Here is a 20,918-nt window from a genome sequence, read left to right on the forward strand (position 1 = left end):
AAATATCTACAGGCCAAGCCAGAAAAGAGTAGTGGTTAATAGCATACCATGCCCGGGAGTCAGTCAAACAGGGTTTGAATCCTGGCTATGCCTTTCTAAGCTGTGTGGCCAACCTTGGGGATTTACTTTACCTCTTGATCTTCTCAAACACGGGGACAATAAAAATACTATTATAGAAAAGTACTGTGGGGATTAAAAAAAATGAGAGCTTATGATAAAAGTGCTTGGTATGATGCCTGGTAGATTGTCATCTGCATGTGTTAGGTTATTATGATTCTCAAATGCCATGTAGAATGGAAATCTAATCTTAGAATTTAGGATAAAAGGTAAACATCCCTAAAAATATAAATTCCTTATCAATATATATATTAATGTCTTCTTATATGCTTTATTTTCTCAGGGGATATCATAACTTTGCATTTTTACAACTATAATTCATTATAAGAAAATTACAGTTATTTATAAAATTTTAACCCAATAGTTTTTATAAATGAGTAGTGAAGAAAAAGAATGTCCATTTGTTTTTTAGACAATTAGAACTAGCTCCTTACCTATCTATTAACTACTTGTAATTATATTTATAGTATCGTGAATTAAATTGTCATTGGCAATCTTACAGACAGCAAGATGGTTTTAATTAACCTGAACTACAAAAAGAATAAATATATAATGAAGTGGTTGCTCTAAAATAATCCTGGTTACATTTTAATTGGTTCAATTCTTATGACAAACAATTTTGTAAATTCATATTCATTAAAAGCCATAGAAGTGCAGATACCATAGGACCCAGGAATAACCCAGAAGAGATTATGAGAAAAAGATGTTAAGGGAAATTTTTTTCTTCATTTTTTCAGTAATAGCTTTACTGATATATATTTTACATAATTTACAAAATATATTTATATATATTTACATAATTTTACAAATATATTTTACATAATTCATAATTCATCAATTTAAAGTGTACAATTCAATGGTTTTTAATACATTTAGAGCAAACATCACCACAATCAATTTCAACACATTTTCTTCACCTCAAAAACCAACCCAATATCCATTAGCTATCATCCCCTAAACCCTTGTCTGTCGCCAGCCTAAGCAACCACTTTCTGTCCTTACAGGTTTGCGTATTCTGGAAATTCATACAAAGAGAAGCATATAATATGTGACCTTTTGTGATTGGCTTCTTTCCTGTAGCTGGTTTCAAAGATCATCCATAGCACATAGGAGAACTTTCTTTTTAAGGCTAAGTAATATTCTATTGTACAAATTTACTACATTTGACTTGTAGGTTCATCAGTTGATAGCTGTCTTAGTTTTCTGTTATAGTAAAATAACTGAGACTGGGTGGTTTATGGATGAGAGAGAGAGAGAGAGAGTGATTGGTTTCTTTGGGCTCGAAGTTCTGGGAGTCCAAGAGTAAGGTGCTGGCATTTGCTTGGCTTCTAAAGAGGGCTTCCTGGTGGTGGAAGGGGAAGTGGGTACATGTGGAAGGGTAGAAGAGATCACATGGCAAGAAAGGCATCAAGCAAGGGAACCAAGGAAAATGAACTCATCTTTCAACAACTTATTCTTTCAAGAATTAATCCATTCTCATGAGATCTGACCTGTCCAGTGATTAAAGACATGAATCCCTCTTTAAGACTTCACATCTCACAACACACATAGGGGACATAGCATCAGCATAAGGACAAACCATATTCAAACTATGAAGACAGACATTTGAGTGTTTTGCTTTTTGCCGACTATGAGTAATGCTCTGTGAACATTTGAGTATTTCTTGAGTGGATAGATATTTTCATTTTTTTTTTTTTGAGTGTACATACACCTAGGAATAGATCCCCCCACCCCCAGGGGATTGAATCCAAACCCTTGCACATACTAGGAAAGCACACTATCATTGAGATACACTTCTAGCACCTATTATTCTTACAAAAGTGAAAATAAGCAATATTTTTTGGCCCAACAATGGAATTATACTACTTTTATGCTTAAACGTTGGCTATGTAAAATGAAGAACACTTAATACAGAAAAAGGCTACATGAAGGGAAAAAACAAGACAGAAGATAACCTAGGTGAAATCCTTCCAAGGATTCCCATGGGGTTTCTCAATCCATACTATCTTATGGATCTGTCCCCTGCCTTCCTATATGGCCTGGGCTCTGCCCCTCAATTCTCTGAGGGCCTGCCACACTAGTTTCCCGGGACTTTTCATAGTGTCAGCTTTAGAACCTTGGCACATGTTACTTCCTCCACCCATCTCATTCTTTGCCCACTTTTTTGCCCGGCGGTGGTTTCAAATCTCATTTTAAATGTCCCTTCACCAGAGAAACCTCTGATACTCCAAACTAGGCTAGTGGTAACTGTTTCCATAGCAGCCTGCAGTTTTCCACTTTAATACTTTTTGATACTGGTTAACTGTTTATTCACTCAGTAATCAAATATTGAGTCTTTTACATGTACCTGATAGCAGGAATCTTGTATGGTTTCTTTTATCTGTGATCTTATATTCTAGGGAGGGGAAGGCACAAATAAACAAATGAATGCATTGGGTAATTTTAGGTATTGATAATTAGCTCAACGGCTACCTCTGCTTGGACTGTAAACTCCTTGAAGACAGAAGCTATTTCTTTCTTGGTTACTTCAACATTGCTCATCTGCTGAATAAACTCAATGCTGTATGACCTTTTTTTTTTTTATTGTTATAACAGGCATATGGAAGACAAAGATGGAAAACCCCAATGAGGTTATATTTATAAATGGTTGAGTTTAAGGTTTTCTTCTCTCTTCCAAAGAATTCTGTTAAGACTATACAGTCTTTTAATAATTAAAACAATTAAAAGATAGGCAAAAATTATCATTTGGAGTAAGACGCATTTACGTCATCCACCCCTTAAGAACCTACTAATAACGCTGAAAAACTCAGACATGTTGGTTAAATGGATAGAATTCTCTTGGCACACTACCAAGCAGGCTCCTAGCCATTAGCAGTACAATTTAATGCTTTAAATGAAGCCTTAAGCACCGATGATGTACCCCCCCACAACCCCATTTTCTGATTTCTAAAGCTCTTCATAAACCCCCTTCACTGACAGGATGTGGCAGCAGGGGAGGAAAACAAACTACAAATTCTTTTACACGCCAACGATAAAGAAGACGTTTTTTGCGAAGTCAACAAGAATTCAAGATTTTTACTCAACAGATCCCCAGCCCCTTATGTATAAATCCTTCTGTGTTGGAGATAAGCTAGGTTGGAAAAAACCAGGTGGCTATAGGTTGGCAGAAGAGCAGACCAGACAACCCTGCCCCCAGGCGAGCGCTCAGCTGCTTCTTTCTTCCCAGGAGCGCATGCGCAGCGTACTCTCCGGCCACCACACGCCTCTTCAGCTAGCCAAGAGGGCACTTACGTCATCGTGAGGTTCAGGAGAGACCCTTCCGCACCTTCAAAGAAAACGAGTCCGCGGGCTTTCAGCTCATCTTAACCCACGGAAAATGTCCTCCCTTCTTCCACCCAAGTGTCAACGACTTCTTCAGTCCTTCTATAATAGTCTAACTTTTGGGCAAACTTCTCTTCGTGTTGGTTGGACAGAAAAAGCGGTGGAAAGGAAACAGGGGGAGGGTGAGCAACTAATCCAGTGTTGTTTACAAGGAGCGGGCAGGCAAGGAATCAGTCCGCGTAGGCGGAGCTGAGGCAGCCGGCACTTCTTCCTGTCTTCCCCTCCCTCCCCAGCCTTCCCCGCGAGCGGACGCGGCAGCGCCTCTGTCTCGCTTTTTCTTATTTTTTCCCCCTTTCCCCTTTCTTTTCTTTTCTTTTCTTTTTCCCCTTCCCCCCCTTTCACCATTTCCCCTCGGAGGCGCTTCCCCCGGGCAGGGGCAGAGCCGGTCTCACCCCCCGCCTCTCCCCGGCCCCCGCCGCCCTATGGCGAGAGGGAGCCCCCTCCTCACCCAGGCACCAGCGGCGGCGGTTGGAGGAGCGGGACCGGCGGTGGCGGCCTCAGGTCCGGGGTGGTCATGGAACTAATTCGCTGACCGACCTCCTGGCCGCAGCCGTGCGTCCCGCTCGAGCGCCAGCTACCGCGCCCCCCCAACCCCGCCGGGTTCCTTCTCTTCTCCCTCCTCTGTCGGCCCGGTCCTAGTCCTGCGCGCCCCCGCCGCTGCGCGAGAGGAAAATGAGGTGGTAACGGGCCTGCGGATGACCCCGCGTCACCACTTTGAGGCCTACAGCTCTGCCGGGGAGGAGGAGGAGGAGGAAGAGGAGGAGAAGGTGAGGGGCGGGGGCGGGGGGCTCGACGCGTGTCGGTGACCGCCGCCCGCGCGCTACGCCCCTGCTGCCCGAGTGGAGGCGCCCGGCGGCACGCTACTCGTCCGAGCTGCCAAGCACGGTCCCCCTCTGGAGGAACCTAGGGACGACCCCTCGCTCTCTCCCCGAAGTATCCCGGTACCTCCTGGGTTTTGAAACAATGAGCGGGGTTCCCTTTCGGGCCTATTTTTCAGTTAGCAAGTAACTTTTTAGTATGAGTTCCAGGCTCCGCACATCTGTATCATTACACAAAGGGGACACACCCCCACCTCCACACTCGACGGATCTTTTCTCAACTGCCCCTAGATAACATGGGTTTCAGAGCCGAGTCAGTGGGGAGGACTGCCAGGACGCAAATTTGCGAGAGGGAAGCGTTACCCAGGTTTGGGCCGGTGGGGGAACCCGTAGAGGTGAGAATTGAGTTGCACCCTGAACTAGAGGTTAAAAGTACCAAATTTGGAGAAGAGGGCCAAAGGCCCTCTACCGAGGAAGGGAGTCCCATTGCAGACCATTTCGGCAAAAATTGAGAATTAGGAAGCAAAATAGTGAAAGCATAACCTGTCAAGTAGGATGGATTCAGACTGAAGGTCTTTCTTTGTCAGGTTAAACGATTTCAATTGTCTTCTGCCACTCAGTGTTACACCAGCATTTGTAGATGAGAGTTATCCAACAGGCACTGTTTGTTGTTCATTCTCACAAAGACTCCACCCAGGTGATAGGAGACTCATTTTACAGATGAGAAAAACTGAGACTCCACAAGATTTGCTTCCCTTTAGATAACAGCGAGAAACCGTTAGCCAGAGTTTAGTCTGAATCTTAGGCTCTAACGACTCCATCCCGAAAATGAATTTGTTGAAAAGATTAGTAGGAGTCTTATCTGCTTCTAGTTTTTCCAGGTCATTTGTGGTAGAAAGGAACAGACTAACTAAGAAAGAATGGACAGGGTTTAAATTAGTTAAACTAGGACTAGAATAATGAGAAAATAATGCCAGTCCCTGGACCAGGAAAAGTTAAATACTGAATGTAAGGATAGACTATTAGAATCAACATAGGTTGGGAAGGTATAATAGACGTGAACTGTAGTTAACAGGTAAATATTGTATGTGGTAGTGTGACGTTCTAGTAGGTTTCTGTGGAACTCTTTAATATCTTGGTCAAGATTGGAAGCAAGATTGTATGTATTTTATTTTGATTGCATTTTCTTTCCTTTATTTTTTGGTACTGGGGATTGAAACCTGGGGTGCTTACCAACTGAGCCACATCACGGCCTTTTTTTTTTGGCGGGGGGTGGGGGTGGGGGTGGGGGGTGTCTAGAAACAGGATCTTGCTGAATTGCTTAGGTCTCCTTAAGTTTTGTTTTGGTACCAGGCATTGAACTCGGGGGTACTCCACCACTGAGCTACATCTCCAGCCCTATTTTGTATTTTATTTAGAGGCAGGGTCTCACTGAGTTGTTTAACACCTCACCTTTGCTGAGGCTTCACCCAGTTTTTTTTTTCTTATTTTAGTTGAACATGGACAATAGTACCTTTGTTTTACTTATTTATTTATTTTATGTGGTGCTGAGGATCGAACCCAGTGCTCCACATGTGCAAGGCAAGTGCTCTACCACTGAGCCACAACCTCACCTAGTTTTTGAGGCTGGCTTTGAACTTGTGATTCTGCATCAGACCCTACCATCTGCAGGGTCGGGGGATCACCTGGCCAGGCAGGCCGCTTTGGGATTACAGGCTTGTGCCCTGATTGTGTAATACTTTTCAAATGAACTGTATTTACCATTCTGTGCATGCTTGTCCAACTTTAAAATGGATTTAATAATTCCAACTTCATAAAGTATGAGGATTACATGAGTTAATATGGCATATACTTTGAACAGTAGCTAGCCAAATAGTGAACACCTCAATGCTTTTACTTGGTAAGCACCTAACAAATATAAGCTTATTATTTATTATGGTACTAAACTTCAGAGTTTTGTTATCAAGGAACTAAGGGTTGGTAGGAGACAGCCTACCAACCAATGAATAAAATGCAGAAGTAGAATTGTGCCCAAGTGCCCATGTAGGAAAGCAGGGTGCGACTGGCTGGGCCATTCCAGAGGGTACCATTCACAGACTGATAGTAATTTATGAAGGAGTGTAAGCCTGAGAAGATGATTTTTAGTTGAAAGAATAGTGTATGGAAAGAGCAGATTTTGGAATTAACCTGTGGTTTGTTTCTGCTGTTGTATAAAGTCAAGGAGGGAGTATTAGAATGTGAAATTCTGTGGGGTCAAGTCTGTCACACTTCAGAGGAGGAACTAAGATTCAGGAGTCAGCATCAGTACAGGATTAGAGTTGGTATTGTGATCATAAACACAATAATTATACATTAATGAAGTTGTTTATATTATATACCCAGTACTGTGTAGCACTTTTCCTCAGAAGAGTAGGTGGTCCTGAGTGTAATATTGTTCCTGCTGTTCAATAAGCATTTTATGAATTAGTAGCTCAGAAATTAGGCTGTTTGTAAGTGTGGAGAACAGTATAGTAGAAGTAGTTGAGAATGGGAGGAGGAGGAATGTGAAATTCAAAATTAATTTTGTGTGGAATATATCTACTCAAATTCGGATTGAACAGCCCTGGTTTGAAAAAGCAAAATGCTTCAAAGTCCAAAAATTTTTTGTTGCATGCTGACCTGAGACCACAAATGGAAAATTCCATACCTTGAAACTTTGTTTCATGTGTGAAATTACTGAAAAATATATAAGATTACCTTCAGACTATATTTAAAATTAATTTCCTGTTTTGACTAGGACCCCATCCAAATTCATTACGTATATCCAAATATCCAGAATCGAAAAATAAAACAAAACACTTTTGGCCCCAAGCATTTTGTGTAAGGGGTACACAATTTATATGTAACTTATGTGTACATATGTGTATATATAAATTTATATTTGTTTTTAGAGACTATTATGCATGGCACTAAGAATAGGCATATATAAACAAGATATAACTATAAAGCTCTTATTAAAAAAACTAAAATTGTATTTTAAGTGTATTTTATTCCTTAGCAGAATTCATTATTCATGTGACTTAAATAATCTGTTTTGCACATTTTAAAATAGGCTGGTACATTGTCAGTAAAAATGAAAAATGAAGCCCATGGTATCTCCATATCATGATTTCTGTCTTATAGTATTATAAAAGGAAATACTAATTTAAGTATTTTCATAAGTTATGTGCTTTTTTCTTTTTTCTACAGTATTTGTAAATAACTTAAAACTTACATCTTTTGCTCAGATTTCACCTGTTACCCTTTCATTTTATTGTTTTTATCTCCCCCCATGTATAAATTGCATACATTATGACTTTTTACTTCTAAAATGATCAGTGTGTATTTTCTAGGAATAGAGATATTCTCTTGACAAACCATAGTACAGTTTTTAATTTCAGTAGATTTCAAATTGATAAGACAGTTTTGTATAATCTACTGCCCATATTCCACTTAGTGTCATTTGACACATTAATGAGCCTTATAGCATTTGTCTCCCTCCAGTACAAAATTCAGTTCAGAATCCAGTCCAGGCTAGGTATTGCACTTTTATTTTTCTGTAGCTTCATTTAATCTGGAACATTTCTACAGTTAGCCTTTTTTTAAAAAAAAACTTACATTTTTTTATGTACCATTTTTAAAAATTTTAAGAAAAAATTTAAACTTTTTTCCCTTTGTTACATTTCCCTAGTGTGAGGAAAGAAATATTATTTTTCCCCTATTAATGTGGTGTATTATGTTAATTGATTTCTCATCATTGAGCCAATCTTGGGTTGTGGGACAAATCCCTCTTGGTTATGGTTTATAATAATCCTTTTTATGTTACAGAATTCAGTTTGCTGGTATTTGGTTGAGGAATTATGCATCTTATTCAGGTGGAGTTTTCTAGTTATGCTTATCTTGTTTTGGTAGCAGGGCTTCATAGAATTGAGTTGGGAAAATTTCTTCTATTTTGGGGGGAAGAGTTCATTAAAAAAAAATTGGCATTTTTTTTCTGTAAATGTTTGGTAGAATTAGCCAGCGAAGCCATCTGAGCATGGATTTTTTTTTTCTTAGTAGCTTTTCTATCTTCTAATGGCTATTCAACTCTTAAGTCAGAGTTTGTTTCTTAGAATTTGTCCATTTCTTCTAAGTTGTCCTAATGTATTTGTATATAGTTGTTGATGAAATTCTTCTATGATTTTTATTTCTGTAAGGTAGGGTACATAGTAATATCCTGTTTTTATTTCTGATTTATCTTTTCTGGGTTTTTTTTTTTTTTTGGTTGTTGTTGGTAAGACTAGCTAAATGTTTGCCATTTTGATTTTACCAAAGGACCAACTTTCATTAATTTCTCTATATTTAATATTCTCTACTTCATTCATTTCTTCTAATGTAATTTCTTTGCTTCTGGATTGCTTTAGCTATGGTTTTATTTCTCCATTATCTAAAGGTGGGAGGTTAGGCTATATTGATTTGAGATCTTTTTTTTTTTTTTGTATAAATTTTCAGATATTTCCCTCTGAGCACTCCTTTCATTGCATCCTATAAGATTTCATATGTTATGTTTTCATTTTCACTTATCTCAAAAGTGTTTTTTGATTGGGACTTTTTTCTTTGATCAGATTCCATTGTTTTTAAAAAGTCGTTAGAGGGCTGGGGATGTGGCTCAAGCGGTAGCGAGCTGGCCTGGCATGCGTGCGGCCCGAGTTCGATCCTCAGCACCACATACCAACAAAGATGTTGTGTCCGCCGAGAACTAAAAAATAAATATTAAAAATTCTCTCTCTCTCTCTCTCTCTCTCTCTCTCCCCCCCCTCTCTCCCCTCTCTCACTCTCTCTTTAAAAAAAAAAAAAAAAGTCGTTAGAACATCTACCTTTTAAAAGTCTTAGGCCTTCACTATAGGAGATCGGAGTCTAGGAATTCCTTGAGCCCAGTTTTATTCTGTACATGTTTCTGTCCCTCTCTGTCCTCATCTACACCTCCTGAAAATAATTTTCAAATCAAGCATTGTAAGGGAAAAGTCCTTAGTGGCAGCTAGTTGTTGGGGTATGTTTAAAAGGCAGATCCTGGTGAGCCATCCTGTTGGGTATAGCTAATGGCATGAAAAAATTACTTAAATTTGAGGTTTGACAAGAGTTTATGAACTACGGACTAAAATTGGGTTTGGAAGAGATCTTACAGCTTATGAAGTCCAATCTCTATCCAATATTAGTGTCTCTTTTAAAAATATCTTGACAGATGGTTATCTAGCTTATACTACAGTTCCAAGGCTAATACTTCTATCTGCTTTAGATGAAATTATAGTGAGCTTGCTCATCAAATTGTGGAAGATTTGAGGAAAGCACCAAAGCAATAAAATTAGAATCTTAAACATCTTGGCAAAATGCAACAATGGGTTGAATCTAACAAGATGACTTAAAACTAAAAAATCCTTTTTAAGTCTTGAACAAGCATGTATTCCCTTCCACCCAACCCCCAAATTACCAAAAAGCCATACAGAGATGGAGCAGGGAGAGGTGGAATTGTCCTAACAGTATACCTGCATAAGTCTTAAAAGTTTTAGTTGATCATAAATTTTATCTGAATTGGTAGTGTAAAAGTGGTGCTAATTTAGAAGAGCCAAAATGTCATGTGAGGAATCATTAAACAGTTTTTCAGCTATGAAAAAGATGAGCCAGTGAGCATGATAGCAGTCTTCCAACATCTGAAGGATTGACTTATGAAAGAGAAATTAGATTTGGGTATGTTTGTTTTGGTTTTGTTGTATGCTTTTGTTTTTGCCTCCAGTGGTTGAAACTAGAACCATTTGTCAAGTCCTTCTTTCTTCAAAAGTACTCTGCTGTGGGTATAATATTTATATCATAGTATAAAAGATGATAATTGGTAGATGTGGCTTCAAAAGAACTTATAATTTTGTTGGGAGATAGTGGAAAGCTGCTTTCAAAGGAGAAAGAAATCACATCTGATTAGAGAATCAAGAATAGAATTCTTGGAAGAAATTAACCTTTGAATTGAGCCTTTTAGGATAGGTATAATTTCTTTTCCTTTTTTCTTAGTATGAAAATACTTCATCCTCATCATAGAAAATTTCCCAAAACTTGAGAGTTTAAAGAAGCAAAAAAGAAAAAATCCAGTTAAATGGAGGTAGTCTGTAATAAGTTTAGTGGCAAGGAAATGGAGTGTGTGAAATGACTAATATAAAAGATGACAGATAGTAGCTAGAGTTGGGTATGTAGAATGTGGAAGTAAGAGGTTTGCTTTTTGTTTGAACTTTTTAATTTTATAAAAAATTGGAACTTGTCTCATGTTAAAGATTTCTAAAATATGAATCTGAAGCACGTGATACAGGTACATAGTTTTTAAAAAGTCAAATAATTACAAGACTTGTATAATGAAAAGTATCCCTGCAGAAAGTCTTCTTGACCTTTCCTCATTCTCTGGAGGTTAACTCCTTTCAACCTTTACCTGTTTCTCCTGTTATTTAATATCATGTTTTCTGATAACTTGCCCTGCTACTGTTTTTTGATATGCCAGTTTAAATATTGTTGTTTTTGTGGTTTTGGCACTGGGAATTGAATCCAGGGGCACTTTACCACTTAGCTCTATCTCCAGCCCTTTTCATTTTCTGACAGGGTGTAAGTTGCTCAGAGCTTTGCTAAATTGCTGAGGCTGGCCTTGAACTTGTGGTCTTCCTGCCTCAGCCTCTTGAGTTGCTGGGATCACAGGGGTGTGCCACCATAGCTGGCATCCAGTTTCAGATAAAGTTAATAGATTTCCTACTATGAAATGTATAAGACTCTCATTCTAATATCTCCCAAAATCCACACTTATTACCTATACCATACTACAAAACATTTTATCAAGTTTTGTTAATTTGTATTCAATATTTTCATTATTACTGCTATGTAAATATTATGGCATTAATTATACTTTATTATATAATTTTTTCCAATTTAGATGATTTTTTTTCACATTCTTCAACTTCTCAATCCAGTTTTATGTCACAAAACTTTGATCTGTAGTTCTCTTTAAAAAAAAAAAACTAGATCATCACTTTTGGGCTCTCAATTACATGGCCATGTTTTTGCTCTCTATAACTGACTTTCAGATTGAAATTGAGAACATTTCAGATAACTGATTATTAGTGTAACATTTTAATATTTAAAAGAGCTGTAAAATCTATATGACCTCATAACATTCTTAATTTGTTTTATGAGTTACTTAATAAGTATCAACATATATATTCATTTTACACTTATTCTGTAATTAAATAATAAACAATATTTATATTTGATTTTATAGGTAGCTACATCAAGCTGGGTGGCAGGCAGATCCAAAGGATATCATGAAGTTTCCAGGATCTTTGGAAAACCAGAGATTGTCTTTCCTATTGGAAAAGGCAATCTCTAGGGAAGCCCAGATGTGGAAGGTGAATGTGCCGAAAATATCTACAAATCAGGTAATGACTTCTCTGCTTAGATGAGTTTTATTAGAGATAAGTACGCTAGTGCATATATATAATAATTTCTTGACACTGCATTGGATAAGTATGTACTTGTTTCTTCCTGAAACAAGAATTAAACTGTTGTTTTCTGAGTTACAGCTATAAGAAGATAGTTATGTCATTCATTTTCTTCATGGTTTAATTAACAGTAAGATATCTTTACTTCTAAGCATACAGTTAGACTTACAGGTAGAACAAAATTTATTACATTATATTTAGTGAACCAAAAAATCTATCAGTAAAGGGCTAAAAGCATGAAATGGAGGAAGGATAGCATCTTCAACAAATGGTGCTGGGAAAACTGGAAATCCATATGCAACAAAATGAAACTGAATCCCTTTCTCTCGCCATGCACAAAAGTTAACTCAAAATGGATCAAGGAGCTTGATATCAAATCGGAGACATGGCGTCTGATGCAAGAAAAAGTTGGCTACGATCTACATAGTGTGGGGTCGGGCTCCAAATTCCTCAATAGGACACCCATAGCACAAGAATTAATAACTAGAATCAATAAATGGGACTTACTCAAACTAAAAAGTTTTTTCTCAGCAAAAGAAACAATAAGAGAGGTAAATAGGGAGCCTACATCCTGGGAACAAATCTTTACTCCTCACACTTCAAATAGAGCCCTAATATCCAGAGTATACAAAGAACTCAAAAAATTAAACGATAAGAAAACAAATAACGCAATCAACAAATGGGCCAAGGACCTGAACAGACCCTTCTCAGAGGAGGACATACAATCAATCAATAAGTACATGAAGAAATGCTCACCATCTCTAGCAGTCAGAGAAATGCAAATCAAAACCACCCTAAAATACCATCTCACTCCAGTAAGATTGGCAGCCATTATGAAGTCAAACAACAACAAATGCTGGCGAGATTGTGGGGAAAAGGGTACACTTGTACAATCCTGGTGGGACTGCAAATTGGTGCAGCCAATTTGGAAAGCAGTATGGAGATTTCTTGGAAAGCTGGGAATGGAACCACCATTTGACCCAGCTATTCCCCCTTTCGGTCTATTCCCTAAAGACCTAAAAAGAGCATGCTACAGGGACACTGCTACATCGATGTTCATAGCAGCACAATTCACGACAGCAAGACTGTGGAACCAACCTAGATGCCCTTCAATAAACGAATGGATAAAAAAAATGTGGCATTTATACACAATGGAGTACTACTCTGCATTAAAAAAATGACAAAATCATAGAATTTGCAGGGAAATGGATGGCATTAGAACAGGTTATGCTAAGTGAAGCTAGCCAATCCCTAAAAAACAAATGCCAAATGTTTTCTTTGATATAAAGAGAGTAACTAAGAACAGAGTTGGGAGGAAGAGCATGAGAAGATGATTAACATTAAACAGGGGTGAGAGGTGGGAGGGAAAAGGAAAGAGAAGGGAAATTGCATGGAAATGGAAGGAGACCCTCATGGTTATACAAAATTACATACAAGAGGAAGTGAGGGGAAAGGGGAAAGAAAAAAAAAACAAGGGGGAGAAATGAATTATTGTAGATGGGGTAGAGAGAGAAGATGGGAGGGGAGGGGATGGGGAATAGTAGAGGATAGGATAGGCAGCAGAATACAACAGACACTAGTATAGCAATATGTAAAACTGGATGTGTAACTGATGCGATGCTGCAATCTGTATACGGGGTAAAAATGGGAGTTCATAACCCACTTGAATCAAGGTGTGAAATATGATATGTCAAGAACTATGTAATGTTTTGAACAACCAACAATAAAAATTAAAGGAAAAAAAATCTATCAATATTTATAAGGAGTTCAAGTGAGGAACTCAGGTAACCCAATATTGGAAGCCTCTTGGGAAATAGCCACCTAAATTCATAATTACTATTGGCTGTATGTCTTTGAGAGATTTTTATACTTATATCATAAAATTATTATATCAGTTATTTTTAAGCAAATAACTATTAAGAGTATTCATTTCAAAAGTTGATTATATAAGATGTGTTATACATCTTTTTAATCCTAGTATCTAGCATGGTGCTTGGGATATAGAATAGCAAGAAATTTGTAATATGCATGGGTGAATGAATAAATGACAAATATCTAAGACCCTTTTGTGTTATTGTTCACTCAAAAGGTTAATGAAATTGTAATCTTTTTCTTTTATTTCCTACAAGCTGAAGAAATATGTTCTGCATTTACTATTTCTTATTTGTCATTTTGCAAATTGAAGATTAATTGACTTGAATGAGTCTCTTCTGTGGTAGGAATATTTACATATGGTATCATTTTCTTTTTTTTCGTGATACTGAGGATTGAAGCAAGGGGTGCTTAACCACTGAGCCACATCCCCAGCCCTCTTTTATATTTTATTTAGAGATGGGGTCTCCTGAGTTGCTAAGTGCCTCACTAAGTTGTTAAGGCTGGCTTTGAACTCAAGATCTTCCTGCTTCAGGCTCCCAAACCCCTAGAATTACAGGCTTGAGCCTCCGCAGCTGGTTTATATATGCTGTGATTTAACATAGTGATTAATCCTCTGAAATAAGCAATACTATTTAATTTGCTTAAGACTTTAGCTAATAAGTTACAATTCAAACCTTTACCTTTATACTTTTTAAAAAATTTTTTGTCTATATGTGTGAGTTTTAGATTTCTTTAAATGTTTATTGAATGTTTGCTATATTCTGGACACTATTCTATAAACTGGGCCTGTAACAATGGAAAAAAATTCCTGCTTGTATTTTATGACATGCTAGTGAGCCTCATAGTCTTTTAACCATTGCTTTTAGAACTTTACCTTTCTTCCTTCTCCTGCTATATCCTAGAGTCTGTATGTAACCAACAATAATAAAAAAGATAAACTTTTTTTGGGGGGGTACTGGGAATTGAACTTCTGAGCTACACCAGCAGCCCCCCCCCTTTTTTTAAATGGTACTGGGGATTGAACCCAGGACCTTGTGCATACAAGGCAAGCCCTCTACCAACTGAGCTATATCTCCAGCCCAGCCCTTTTGATTTTTTTATTTTTAGTTGAAGGTGGACACAATAGCTTTATTTTATTTATTTATATGTGGTGCTGAGGATCAAACCCAGGGCCTCACACATGCTAGGCAAGCACTCTACCACTGAGCCACAACCCCAGCCCTTTTTATTTTTTTATTTGAAACAAGGTCTTGGTAAATTTCCTAGACTGGCCTTAAATTTGCAGTCTTCCTATCTCAGTCTCCTAAGTAGCTGGGATTGGGATTGTAAGCGCAGGCTACCACTCCTTACTTCAGTAATCATAAACTTTAACACATAGTCTTTGAAGGCAGTTGTTGCTGTATTACTAATTAATCTGGCCTATTTCTATAGGTGATTTAACAAATTTTAGCAAGGTAACATTAGAACAGTACAGTGTTAAAACTTCTAGGAGGAACCCACTTCTTAAGGAATTGCCTTAAATAATGCCAAGTAGAAGTTATTAGTAAAATTTGGGTGAACTTGGTCTGGTGGGGATAGGGAAGAAGGGGCTGGGGATATAAAGAGCTAAGGGTGCTTGACTTACTTGCCAGAATAACCCCCCAGGAACACTATTTTAGTCCTAATTCCTTTGTTCTGCTACTGTCAGGGATTGCCTTTGGCTTTTCTACTGTTTCAACTTTTTTTTCTTTTCTTTCTTTCTTTTTTTTTTTAAGTGCTGGTAATAAAAATGGAAAAATTGAATATTTCAGAGCTTTCTTTTATGCTTATTTACTCTAGTTTCCTTCTCCTTTTTTCCTTTTCCCCGCCTAAACTCTACTTTGAGGTTATTCTCTCTCAATTCTCTTTTAATTTCACTTACTCTCAGTAAGTGATACACATACTTACTGACACTGTGATCAGGCAAGACTATATACACCTATCAACTTCTCTATGTGCTTTTACAGCTTTCTGTACTTATGATAGAATATATTATAGTAATTTCTTAGTGATTTGACTTTGAATTTCCTTGCATGTGGTAGTGAAACACTGAGTTACATTGCCCAGCCCTTTTTAAAAATTATTTTTGTACTGGGAAAAAATTCCCTGGGGATTGAACCACATCCCCAGCTGCTTTTATTTTTTATTTTGAGACAGAGTCTCACTAAGTTTCTTAGGGCCTTGCTATGTTGCTGAGACTTGCCTCAAACTTGGATTGTCTTGCCTCAGCCTCTAGAGTTTCTGGGATTCCAGGTGTGCACTACCACATCTGGCTTTTAAAACGCAGGCGCTTGGATCACTGGGTTATATGTAGTGCTAAATGTATCAGAATTGCCCAAAAGGGTTCTTAAAAATAGAGATTCTGGGCCTGACATCTATTCATTTATTCTTTCAATTTAAGTAAATTATGTTTTTCAGGAAATTTATTCACTTTATCTACATTTTTCAAATTTATGTGAATTTGTCCATAATTTTAACATCTGAAGACCTCATAATGGTGCTGCTTTTAAAATTTTTGAATTAACAATTTATGCTTTTCTTATTTGTTCAGTCTTGCTAAAGATCTGCCAATTAGACTTTCAGTTCTATTGATTTTTCCTTATTGTACACTTATTTTCTTAAAATTATTTATTTTCTCTTTCTACTTTGTGTAAATTCATCTATTCTCCTTTTACTTTAATTTCTTATATTAAATACTTTTCTGATAAAAATATAGATCTTTTTGCCTATTTTTAAAATTTGTTTCTTTTTTTGGTCATGCCTAATAATTATTATTTAATGTTGAACATTGTGTTATATAAATTGTTGAAACTTCAGTTGAAAATCCAATCCCTTCTTTTAGAGAGCCAACACTTTACTCTGAGGAGGGACTGAACTGATGGGAGCCTGGGTTGCAGTCGGATACGGTTTTATCTATCTCTGGTTTGCCCCAATTCCTAGAGTGAATCTGTAGGTTCCAGCTAAGAGCTTAGTTTGTTCCAGGACCCCCTTCCTCCTGAAGGGTGTTAAATTGTCCTCTAAACTCATGATTGCTTTTCAGGGTTTTTTTGCTTAGCATTTAAGTTCCCTGTGTCTACCTTCAGTATTTCATTCAGAAAACTGTCTTAAAGGGGGAAAATCAGCTGAGAATGGCATATAGATCTTTGACCACTCCCCACTAGGTTCTTGGCTCATCGAATCTTCAAATTTTGACTCTAGCTCTGTAAACTCTGAAAGCTCTGTTAGTTTATTTTTAGTCTTTTGCCCTCCTTGGGAAAGGAAAACATCCTAAAGAAAACTACAGAATGTCGACTCATCTCTTTTTGTTTACTCCCTCTCCAGAATCTTGGCTCCTCGTGGCTTAGTTGTTCCAGTAGTTCTGGTATCTTTTAAAAATAGGTTGTTGTAGCAGCTTTTCTAGTTATTCTCAGTTGGGGTGTAGGTTTGCTGCCACTTACTTAATCATAACTAAAAGCAGAAATATAATCTTTTAAAAATATTGAACACAACTATTAAAAAAATATTGAACACAATAGGTGTAATGAGATGCTGTGAAAACACAGGAAGGTACTTTGCTCTTGAGTTATCAGGAAAAGTGGTAGAGAATGACCACTGAAATAGCATAGAAAGATATAAAGCAGGTGAAGTGAAGATGGGTGTGTGTTCCAACTAGAAGGAACAATGTTATTAGCACAGGAGCACTGGTAAGAACAAGGAAGAATCAAATAGAAGTACTATTAGAGCATGAAATTTAAGGCAGAAAATGATGGAAAGTATATGAGACTGGAAAGATTGGTGATGGAGGGATTTGTATGCACTTTAATCTTAAGAGATAATGGCCAACCTTTTAGAGTTCAAAGTTGAGCAGGATGTATATTTAATGAAAAAGACCTGAAGCATGTAGAATTATGTACAGATTTTCTTTAGAATTTTTTTTACTCAATTATTCGCTTTCTACTTTTCTTTGTGGAATTTACTATTCTTCAAATATAGATTTATTGAAATATAGCAGTCTGTTTTACCATGTTGATGACAATATAAATTCTCCTTGAGATTGGCTATTCAACCACCTTACTGAATTCTCTTAACCTTGTTTGAGCAATCCATATGGAAAGAAGAAAATATAAAAGTTCCATTGATAAAATCAATAAATATTATCTAGTTTGCTCATTTCCTCCTTTCTTTCATCCTTTCTTCATTTAGATGAATGGAAATAGAATTACCTAATGGAATTAATTTTTTTGTAATATTACTGGTTTTAGTACATTTGAATTGGATTTGATAAAGTGATCTTAAGGTTAGTATTCAGTAAGAGTGTCTTATTAAACTGTGGGTTTTTGTTGTTGCTGCTACTAATTTTGGCTAATGATGACATGCTTTCTTGGTCCTATTGTGATCTTTTTTCATGATTATCATGTTTAAAAGGTAAATTCTTATATGATATTTCATAAATTCTTTATTGTCCTCCGAGAATCAGGTAGCTTAAAGGTAGAAAAGGAAAAAATTAGTATTCATTCTGTGTGCTTTATGTGGTAAATCACTTAGTTAACTTTGGTATGGTAATTTCCATATAACTGTTCTGTTGTATTATGTCATCTTTTGTGATACTACTTAAACTTTTTGTTGTTTAATATCAAATATCAAATGATATTATTTAATTTAGTCTGTTATTCAGAATTATTTTTTCCTCCTTTAAACATAATAAAAGCCTCCTCAGGTTGATCAGATTATATAACCACCTACCTCTGCTTTTGTGAATTTATTTTTATTGATTTGTTTGCTGGCTCACTTGATATTGCTTTTCCTTCTCTTAAATGGTTAATTTCCTTTGGAAGTTTTGTGACTGCTTTCACTTCCCAGCAATCTTTAGGAGTAGAACTAGATCTTAGAAAAGCATCTTGGGGCTCTATAGAAATATGGTTTATTATAGAACTAAGGACCATGTTAACAGATACTTGATCCGGGTCCTAACTGCAAGACTGTATATCTTTCTCTTACCTAGAGAAACCATAGCTCCAAGACAGTGGTGTTTTGCTGCCCTTTTCAGACTCTTTTTGTGATAGGGATAGCCTTTCTCAGAATATTAATAATGGCCTTATTCCATTTTCTACTTTCATATCAAACAATAGTCGTTAGGGCATAAATTCCCCTGCTACTCTGATACAGCAAGAACCCATCAAGCCTATAACTTTAGTCTCATGAACTACCTTAAGTTCTTGTTCCCCTTCTTGATTCATAGAATGATATGACTATTCTTAAGAATGATTTGTAGGAATCTCTTCTGTCATCCTTGATGTGATTTGCAAGTCTGAGGAGTTTAACTAAAATTTTATTGCCTTCAGGTTGATATCATTTCTATCCTTCAGAGTAAAGTTCACAGGCTTCCACACCATGACTCCTTTTCTTGCAGCTACAATGATCACCTTGTCCCCTCACTTTTAAGTTACAAATTATGTTCTATCTCAAGAAGCTCTTGTTTTACTACTACACTGGGCCAGGTCCCCTTTCCTGCAACCTCATCATACCTCTTTCCATATTTTGTTGACATTTTTTATGGCCTACCTCTCCACATTTCTTAACGCGTTATTGCAGGGTCATTCCAAAGGTAAGTGAACAAAAAGTGTTATGTGGTAGTTAACCTCAAAATATTGTTATAATTGAGTTTAGAATTAGGTGTAAAAATTATGTGTGATAAATTGGTTTGGCTGACACAAAGGAACACTTTACTTTGTTGTGCCAAAGCTAAAAAGTGAAGTGACAGGAAGTCAAGGAGGAGGAGTTGGAATAAAATTAGAACAGAAACTAGCAGATGCATTGGCAGAAATTATAATGAGCAGCAAGCCATATGTTCCCTCATAACACTAGAGAAAGCCAAGAAAAATCAGAAATCACAGCTAAAATTCCTTTTTGAGGAGATACATTGTTAGATATATAGTGTTCAATGGCTATTAATGCATCTTTGTATTATAAAGGAATAAATTTCATAAAGTTGACAACTAAAGGATCAAGGAATGAGAAATAATGTTTTTTAAAAGATTTTGATGAAATGAAACAGTGATAAAGACTGCAATGCTTGTATTATCTCTACTTGTCTGGAACTTTCTCTTACTGAAAATAGTCTTTTCCACATACTCTGTTGTGTTTAACTTTTGTAGGAGTGGTACTCATAAGGACTTTTCATTTAGCTTTAGATTATTACTAGTTGTTGTTTAGTAATGACTGAAACTCAAAAGAGTAAGTATCTAAATCACTGATGCTTTAGAATGTGTTACCCTCTAAAAATTAAGCCTCAGGAGTTAAAAACAAACAAACAAACATGTAGGGATGTTAAAACAAAAGCAAAATGTTTGTATTTATGGCAGTCTTTCCCAGTAATAATTCAGTTCAGGTCAACTTCTATTTCAGTGTTTTCCCATCATCTTTAACTGGAATTTATTTGTTGTCCTAACATTTATTACTACTGATTTATTTTATAATGTGCTATCATTCTGTTATCTGAGTCCATTTATGTTTCCTAACATAAGTTAATAGCTATTTACTGCCTTAGAAATTCATTCTTACTCTCAAGAATTGGGAAAATTTAATTATAAAATTGATATTAATTTGTTTAAATTAATTAATTGATATTAATTTGTTTAAATTTTAAAATCATATATTCCCTGAACATTAATTAAAGTAGATACCTGTTGAAGTGATGTAGTAAAGATTTTAATAAAGAGTAAAAGTATATTGGTATTGATATTAAATGCAATAACCAGTACACAAAGTTTTATCTTCACTTATCTCAAGTTTGATTTTGAGTAATCTTAAAAGACATTTTTAATGTACAAATGTATTTTCTGTAATAAAAACATAAGTTTTTATGAGAAATAATTCTAAATTATATTCATATGGTAACTAACACTTTGTTGTCTTTTAATTTTATTTTTTAATTATTCCCGTATAGAATGTTTCCCCATCCCAGAGAGATGAAGTAATTCAATGGCTGGCCAAACTCAAGTACCAATTCAACCTTTACCCAGAAACATTTGCTCTTGCTAGCAGTCTTTTGGACAGATTTTTAGCTACTGTAAAGGTAAATATTTTAATATTTAATAATATTTAATATTTACACATAACTTTTCCTTGAGAGTTTAGATATTAAACCACAGGTTATTGGTATACATGGTATAAAGTATAAATGAAGAACTTTCTTGGATAATGGTGT

General features: G+C 36.4%; 2 protein-coding genes across 3 annotated transcripts in view; one reads left to right on the forward strand and one right to left on the reverse strand.

Annotated features, from left to right (window-relative positions):
• The window catches only part of Ccng2 (cyclin G2), a 66,079-nt gene extending 62,401 nt beyond the window's left edge, over positions 1 to 3,678 (reverse strand). Inside the window, exon 1 of the mRNA XM_026403165.2 lies at positions 3,409 to 3,678. The gene's annotated coding sequence lies outside the window, so the exon portion shown is untranslated. The remainder of the gene's footprint in view (positions 1 to 3,408) is intronic.
• Positions 3,679 to 3,717: 39 nt separating this feature from the next.
• Ccni (cyclin I) overlaps positions 3,718 to 20,918 on the forward strand; it is a 28,063-nt gene continuing 10,862 nt past the window's right edge. Inside the window, exons 1-3 of one of the 2 annotated variants that reach the window (XM_026403162.2) lie at positions 4,178 to 4,265; positions 11,620 to 11,776; positions 20,658 to 20,786. In XM_026403162.2, coding sequence (XP_026258947.1) covers positions 11,663 to 11,776; positions 20,658 to 20,786 — 243 coding nt within the window. In that variant the 5' untranslated portion in view covers positions 4,178 to 4,265; positions 11,620 to 11,662. Of the gene's footprint in view, positions 4,266 to 11,619; positions 11,777 to 20,657; positions 20,787 to 20,918 lie in introns of both variants that reach the window. The other variant, XM_026403163.2, reaches the window with a different exon arrangement.

This window comes from Urocitellus parryii, chromosome 10, assembly GCF_045843805.1.
Source record: "Urocitellus parryii isolate mUroPar1 chromosome 10, mUroPar1.hap1, whole genome shotgun sequence".
In the NCBI taxonomy this organism is placed as follows: domain Eukaryota; kingdom Metazoa; phylum Chordata; class Mammalia; order Rodentia; family Sciuridae; genus Urocitellus; species Urocitellus parryii.